Source organism: Belonocnema kinseyi, chromosome 1 (assembly GCF_010883055.1).
Source record: "Belonocnema kinseyi isolate 2016_QV_RU_SX_M_011 chromosome 1, B_treatae_v1, whole genome shotgun sequence".
Classification (NCBI taxonomy): Eukaryota; Metazoa; Arthropoda; class Insecta; order Hymenoptera; family Cynipidae; genus Belonocnema; species Belonocnema kinseyi.
In genome coordinates, this window is record NC_046657.1 from 31,755,160 (window position 1) to 31,763,576 (window position 8,417).

Genomic DNA, 8,417 nt, shown 5'->3' on the forward strand with positions numbered 1-8,417 from the left:
AATTTTCAAAAATTTAAAAGAGTTTAATAGAATTTTTTAAAAGGATTTTTAAAAAGAATTCGAAAGAATTAAAAAAAATTGAAGGTGTAATTTTAAACAATTTTATAAATAGAAAATCATTTAAAGTAATTTAAAATTGCTTATAAAAATTCTTCTGAATATTAAAAAATTGAAATAATGAAAAATAATGATAAATAATTCAAAATAATTTTCAAAAAATCGGAAGATTCAAAAGAATTCTTCTGAATAATTTAAAAAAATTGTAATTAGTTTGAAATAATTTTAAAAAAATTTAAAAGATTTTGAAAGCATGTTTTAAAAGAGTTCTTCTAAATAATTAGAAAAAATTCAAAAGAATTCCATATAATAGAAAAGCATTTAATATATTAAAAATTATTAAAAAGAATTCTTCTAAATTATGTAAAATAATTCGAATATATATTTTTTTCAATTCAAAATAATTTAAGGTAGATTTAAAAGAATTTGGTAGAATAGAATATCATTTTAAACATTTAAGAATTATTCAAAAGAATTCGAAATAATTAAAAAATGAAATATTTAAAAGGAATTCAAAACAATTATTTTGAATAATTTAAAAGAATTCAGCTTAAACAAAAGATTCTTCTAAATAATTCGAAATAATAAAATAATTTCTATTCCATGGAATAGAAAAGCATTTGAAACAATTAGAGAATTCTTACAAATAATTCAAAAGAATTCAAATGTATTTTTGTAAAACTTGAACAGAATTCAAAAGTATTTTTTAATAATAACTCTTCTAAATAATTTAAAAGAATTCAATTGTTTTTTTTTCTAATTCAACAGAATTCCAAAGAATTTTTTAAAAGAATTCTCCTAGATAATTCGAAAGAATTCAGAAAAATCGAAGTTTAAGAATTTAATAGAATAAAAAAGAATTTAGGGCAATTCTAAATTATTCCAAATAATTCAAAAGAATTAAAAAAATTGAAGGAGTCTTTGAAATAATTTAATAAAATAGAAGAGAATTTTAAAAAATTCAAAATTATTTTTTAAATTCAATTATTTCTGAATAATTCAAAAGAATTTAAATGTACTTTTGTAAAAATTCAAAAGATTTCAAAATCATTTCCTCAAAGAATTCTTCTAAAGACTTTAAAAGAATTTCAAATATTAAAATTCTACATAATTTAAAATAATTCAAAATCATTGTAAAAAATTCAAAAGAATTCAAATGAATTATTCAAAAGAATTATTTTAAAGAATATAAAATCATTGTGTAAAATAATTCTTTTAGACACTTCGAAAGAATATAAAATAATTCAAAGTGATTAAAAATATTTAAAAATAATTAGAAAAATTCAAAAAAATTCAAAAGTTCAAAAGCATTTCTTAAAATAATTATCCTAGATTATTAATTTGAAAGAATTCAGAAAAATCGAAGTTAAAGAATTTAATAGAATAGAAAATCATGAAAAGCAATTCAAAAGTATTCAAACTAATTCAAATGTATTTTTGTTAAAATTCAAAGAACTCAAAATTATTTCTGAAAAGAATTCTTCTGAATAATTTAAAGAATTCAAAAGAATTGAAGGTGTCTTAAATCGAAAGAATTCAAAAGAATTGAGAGTGCATTTGAAAAAATTCCCTTGAATAGAAAAACAATTTAAAAAAGTTAAAATTATTCAAAAGAATTCTTGTAAATAATTTTCCAGAATTCAAAAAAATTGAGGGTGTATTTTAAAGAATTTAATAGAATATCAAAAGCATTTAAAGTAATTATAAATTATTCAAAACAATTCGTCTCAGTAATAATTTACAAAAATTCAAAAGAATTCAAAATCACTTCCTAAAAGAATTCTTCTAAATCATTCTTTTGAATGATTTGAATGAATTCAAATGAATTGAAGGCGTATTTTAAAGAATTTGAGAGAATAGAAAAGCATTTAAATCAATTCAAAATAATTTTAAAAATTCGAAATATTTCTAAATAATTTTAAAAAATTCAAAAGCTTTATTTTAAAGTCTTCAACTTAATACTATTAAAGAACTAAAAATATTAAAATAATTTAGAATCATTGGAAAAATTCAAAGAATTCTAATAAGTATTAAAAAGAATTCTATTAGATAATTCAAAACAAGTTAAAAGAATTTTTGCAAAGATTTGTTCGAAATAATTTTTGAAAATTCAAAAGAGTTCAAAAGCATTTCTTAAAATAATTCTTCTAAATAAGCCGGAATAATTCAAAAAAATTGAAGGTGTATTTTAAGGAATTTTATATAAAAGATAAAAATTTAAAAGAGCTCAAAATTTTTCAAAAGAATTCTTCTAAATATTTCAAAAACATTCAAAAGAATTTAAACGCATTTACTCCAAGAATTCTTCTAAAGTCTTTTAAAAAATTGAAAATATTAAAGTTCTACATAATTCAAAAGAATTTAAAAGAATTAAAACGAATTTTTGTTAAGACTTTAAAATAGTTTGAAATAATTTTTAGAAATTCAAAGGAGTTCGAAAGCAGTTTTTAAAAGAGTTCTTCTCAATAATGCGGATTAATTTAAAAGAATTGGTGGTGTATTTGAAATAATTTCATCGAATTGAAAAGCATTTAAAACAATTCAAGATTTCTTCTAAATAATTTTAATGTCTTTTTGTAAAAATTTAAAAGAGTTCAAAAGCACTTCTTAAAATAATTCTCCTAGGTAATTCAAAAGAATCCAGAAAAATCGAAGTTAAAGAATTTAAAGGAATAGAGAAGCTTTTAAAACAATTTAAAATTATTTTTAAAAATTCTTCTAAATAATTCAAAAGAATTAAACAAATAATTTTAAATAATTTAATAGAATAAAAGGGTATTAAAAATAATTCAAAATTATTGGAAAGAAATCTTCTGCATAATATGCAAGAATTCAAAATAATTACAAATAATTCAAAGTAATTTTTTTTTAATCCAAAGAATTCAAAAGAATTGGGAGTGCATTTGAGAGAATTCCATTGAATAGAAAAAAAAATTTTTTAATTTTAAATTATTCAAAAGAATTCTTATAATGAATTCTCAAGAATTCAAAAAAATTGAAGGTGTATTTTAAAGAATTGAATAGAATTTCAAAAGCATTAAAAATAATTATTCAAAACAATTTTTCTCAGTAATAATTGACAAGAGTTCTAATGCATTTTTGTGAAAATTCAAAAGAATTCAAAATCATTTCCTAAAAGAATTCTTCTAAATCATTCGAAAGAGTTTTTAAAAAATGAAGGTTTATTCTGAAGAATTTTATAGGATAGAAAAGCATTTAAAAGAATTTAATTTTATCAAAAAGAATTCTTCTGAATATTAAAAAAATTGAAATAATAAAAAATAATTCTAAATAATTCAAACTTTTTTGTAATAACATTAAAAATATTTAAAATAAATCGAGATAATTTTTTAAAAACTCGAAAGAATTCAAAAGGATATCTTAAGAGAATTCTTCTAAATGATTTGAACAAATTCAAATGAATTGAAGGCTTATTTCAAAGAATTTGAGAGAATAAAAAAGAATTTAAATCAATTCAAAATAATTTTAAGCAACTCTTGTAAATTATCCAAAACATTAAAAAATGTTTCTAAAAAAGTACAAAATTTTTTTAAAAATCTTCTCAAGACTGTCGAAGAATTAAAAATATTTAAATAATTTAAAATCATTGGAAAAATTCAAAGAATTCTGATAAATAATTTGAAAAAATTTAAAAGAATTTTCGTAAAAAAAAATTTCAAAACTTCAAAATAGTTTAAAAACATTTTTGAATAAAGTTCTTTTACATAATTTACAAAATTCAGCAGAATTGATGATGCATTTAAAAGAATTACGTAGAATAAAAAAACATTTTAAAAAATTACAAAATTATTTAAAAGAATATTAAAAGACATTTTGTATTTTAAAGAATTTTATATACTAGAAAACATTTAAAAGAACTCGAAATTATTTAAAAGTATTCTTCTAAATAATTCAAAAAGTTCAAAAGAATTCAACATCATTTTTAAAAAGAAATCTTCTTAATAATGCGGATTAATTTAAAAGCATTGGTGGTATATTTTAAATATTTTAATAGAATAGAAAAGTATTTTAAGAAATAGAAGATTTCTTCTTCTGAATCATTCAAAAGTTTTTTTGTGAAAATTTAAAAGAATTCAAAAGCACTTCTTCAAAGAATTTTTCTAAATAATAAGAAAGAATTAAAAAAATTAAAGGTATATTTTAAATAATTTAATAGAATAGAAGCGCATTTAAAATAATTCAAAATTATTCGAAAGAAATCTTCTGAATAATATGCAACAATTCGAAATAATTTAAAAGAATTGAGGTTTAAAAAAAAGAATTCTTCTGAAGACTGACAGAATTTAAAATAATGAAATTCTACATAAGTAACAACAATTTAAAGTATTTAAAAAAATGAAAATAATTCAAAAGAATTGGGATTGTAAATGGAATAGAATTGTACAAGAATTCAAATGCATTTTTGTGGAAATTCCAAAGAATTCAAAAACGTTTCCTAACATAATTCTTCTAAATGATTCGAAAGAATTTAAACAAAAATTGAAGGTGTTTTTAAAAGAATTTTATAGAACAGAGAAGCATTTTAAACAATTCAAAATTATTCAAAAAATTCTTCTAAATATTGAGAAAATTGAAATAATTATAAATAATTGAAAAGAATTCAAACTTTTTTGTACCAACTTTAAAAATATTAAAAATAAACCGAAATAATTTTTAAATACTCGAAAGAATTCAAAAGTATATCTTAAAACAATTCTTCTAAATGATTCGAACAAATTCAAATGGATTGAAGGCGTATTCCAAAGAATTTGAGAGAATAGAAAAGCATTTAAAACAATTACAAATTATTTAAAAGAATTTAAAAAAATATTTTTAAAGAATTCAAACAAATTTTTGTAAAAACTTTAAAACAATTCTAAATAAACCGAAATAAATTTTAAAAATTCAATAAAGTTTAAAAGCATTTCTCATGAGAATTCTTCTATATTTTTTAATATAATTCTTTTAAATAATTTAAAATAAATCAAAGGATTGTTTGGAAAGACTGCGAAATAATTCGAAATAATTTAAGAATACAAAATAATTCTAAATAATTTAAAAGAATTTAAAACCAAAGTTCTAAAGAATCTAAAAACATTAGTGAAAATAATTTTTTTAGACACTTCGAAAGAATATAGAGGAATTCAAATAGATTTGAAATAATTCCAAATAAATTAAAATAACTCAAATGTATTTTTGGCAATTTTTTAAACAATTCTAAATAATTCGAAATAATTTTTAAAAATTCAATAGAGTTCAAAAGTATTTTTAAAACGATGTTTTCTACATAATCAAGTTAAAACAAAATTGTTCTAAAGATTTTGAAAGAATCTAGAATAATAAAAATATATACAGTTGAAATAATTAAAAGTAATTGAAAAAAATTTAAAGAATTTTTCTGAATAATTCAAGAGAAATCAAGCGTATTTTTGTAGAAACTTTAACAAATTCTATATAATCAAAAATAATTCATATAATTCAAAAGAGTTCAAAAGAATTTCTTAAAAGAATTCTTCTAAAAAAGTCGAAAGAATTAAAAAGAATTTATGGTGTATTTTAGAGAATTTCATAGAAAATAAAAAAAAAATTAATTAAAATACTTCTAAATTATTCAAAACAATTCTTTTAAATAATTCAAAAAAATTTTAATTTATTTTTGCAAAAATTCAAAAGACTTTTAATGCATCATTTAAAAAAATTACAATAAATAATTCAGAAGAATTCAAACAAATTTTTGTTGAGACTTCAAAATAATAATCGAAATAATTTTAAAAAGTTCAAAATCATTACAAATAATTTTTAATAATTAAAAAAAAAGAAATCTTTTAAAAACTTTAAAAGAATGACAAATAACCAAATTATACATAATTCAAAATATTTACAAAATATATAGAAAGAATGCAAAAAATTCAGAATTCTAAATACCAAAAGAATTCAAAACAATTATTCCAATTAATTTAAAAGAATTCGCGTTAAAAAATATTTCAAAAAATGGAAAGAATTCCTCTCATCTACCAATCGTTTTCGAAATTCGACGCAAAGAAGAAAATAAATAATAAAATAGAAAAGAAAAGAAAATCATTCGAATGAGGGAAAAAAACATTTGAATGATTGAAGGTCGCCATGGTTGAAGTGCAGCTGAACTCGGACACGCAAGTCCCCGAGGAAATGTTGATCGCGTTCGCAGTCTGCACAACTCTCCTCGTGGCCGTCCACATGCTCGCCCTGATGATTTCCACCTGCATCCTCCCAAACATCGAAGCCGTCTGCAATCTGCACAGCATCAGCCTCGTCCACGAGTCGCCCCATGAGCGTCTCCACTGGTACATCGAGGTCGCTTGGGCATTCTCCACCCTCCTCGGCCTTCTCCTTTTCCTCCTCGAAATCGCGATCCTCTGCTGGGTCAAATTCTACGACTTCTCCCAGATCGCGGCCTGGTCAGCCTGCATAGTCCTCATTCCAGTTCTTATTATTTTCCTCGCGTTCGCGATCCACTTCTATCGGAGCCTCGTCACGCACAAGTACGAGGTCACCGTTTCCGGGATCCGGGAACTCGAATTGCTCAAGGAGCAGATTGAATCCTCGGACGCGGAAGGCGGCAGGAACAATGGAATGAATATTTTGCAGGGCAACACTCACATTGTTTGATGAAAAGTTTCGATTTGAAATACTTTTTTGTTTTGTTCAGACTGTGCTTGGAAGAGGTGGATGTTTATAAATGTATAAGAAATTGAGGGCAGGCTGGTCCAAAAAGGCGTATAGATTTTGTGCTTAACTGAATTATTGAAATTATGAAAACATGGCTCAGTTTAGTAAAAAAGAAAGGGTCGCATCTCCCCGCGGCGACAGCGTACCCCGCCGCTATAGACTACCGCGGAGCGATAAAGGTACTCCGCTGCGATAAACTTCTGTCTTGGTAGAGCACCCCGCTGCGATTGGCAACCTGAAGCGATAAACTTACGCCGCCATAGGGTACACCGCCGCAATACACTACCCGAAGCGACAAAGGTACCCCGCCGCGATAGACTTCCGCTGCGAGTGACTACCCCGTAGCGATAAAGGTACTCCGCTGCGATAGAGTAACACCAAAGTGATAAAGGTATTCCGCCGCGACAATTATCTCTTACTGTTTTTATTTTTTCTTTTTTTTTTATAAAAAAAAGCGACTCTTCGATTTGCTCAGTCTTTATCGAGCGCCTTGAATCTCTGTAAATAAGATACTTATAAATACAAATGTAAATCATAAACATTCCTTAGAGAGCGCATAGGGACTTAAATATTCTAGAATAGAATCTGAATCTCTTAAATTTCAACGTTTTCAAATTTCAGAGTGATTTCTCTTCTCATTGGAAATAATTTTCATCTTTTTTTGATAGGTTTGAGAAATTAATTTGAAATTACTCAGAAATTTAGAAGCGTTTGAAGAACTTATACCTAAAAAGGCTGATTTTTACTTCAAATGTCAGGAATATATATTTTAATTAGAGTTTTAATACAAAATTAATTTTTAATCGAATAAAATTGAAATGAAGACAAAAGTGCAATTAACGATTGACTGCTACGTAAAGAAATATTTGTAATATACGATTTTTATCTTAAACAAACTGTAGCAGTATTATAAAACATGACATTTATACTTAGTAATATGTAAGTACATCGATTCAATCAATGAAATAAAAAGGGAACTTGAAAGTATTTTTTGGAGGATTTTCTTTATACTTTTTTCCCGAATATAGTTAAGGATTTGAGTTCTTCTGTCCTCGATAATTTTCTGAACATATTTCAATTCCTTCTACAGGTATGAAAATTTGGTGTGCATTTAAATGTCGAATTTTTTCTAATAATTTTAAATCTTTTTATTTGGAATTAAATGTATACAGGAACGGGGTACAGTCATTTAAATTACTTCTTAATTAAGTTATTTTCAGATTATTTTTAGTACCTTTTTAAAACTGCAACCATCATTTTAGTTATTTTTTTTCTAAAAAATTAAAATAGAAAAGCCATTGAGTAATTTTTAATGCCTTTCAATTAAATTTTTTTTAATGATTTTGAATTTCTTTAAATTCTTTATAAAACTTTTAACTCTTTTTAATTATTTAAATTCTTGATAAACATTTTAACTCTCTTGAATTCCTTTCAATTATTTTCAAATAGTTTTAATTCTTTTGTATTTATTTCAACTTGTTTAAATTCCTTTCAGCTTTTTAAAAAATCCTTTTAATTCTTTTCAAGTCCTTCCAATTCCTTTGAATTTCTTTAAATTCTGTTAAATTCCTTTCTATTTTTAAGACCTTTTAATTCTTTTGAATTTCTTAAAAATCTTTTTAAATCCTTTCAACTTTTTTAAATACTTTAAA

The 8,417-nt window shown here is 23.0% G+C and overlaps 1 protein-coding gene across 4 annotated transcripts in view; it reads left to right on the forward strand.

Moving 5' to 3' along the window:
- The window catches only part of LOC117181769 (calcium release-activated calcium channel protein 1), a 133,870-nt gene extending 126,118 nt beyond the window's left edge, over positions 1–7,752 (forward strand). For all 4 annotated transcript variants that reach the window (XM_033374915.1, XM_033374845.1, XM_033374768.1 and 1 more), the window contains exon 4: positions 6,175–7,752. In XM_033374915.1, coding sequence (XP_033230806.1) covers positions 6,175–6,705 — 531 coding nt within the window. In that variant the 3' untranslated portion in view covers positions 6,706–7,752. The remainder of the gene's footprint in view (positions 1–6,174) is intronic.
- The last annotated feature ends 665 nt before the right edge of the window (positions 7,753–8,417 follow it).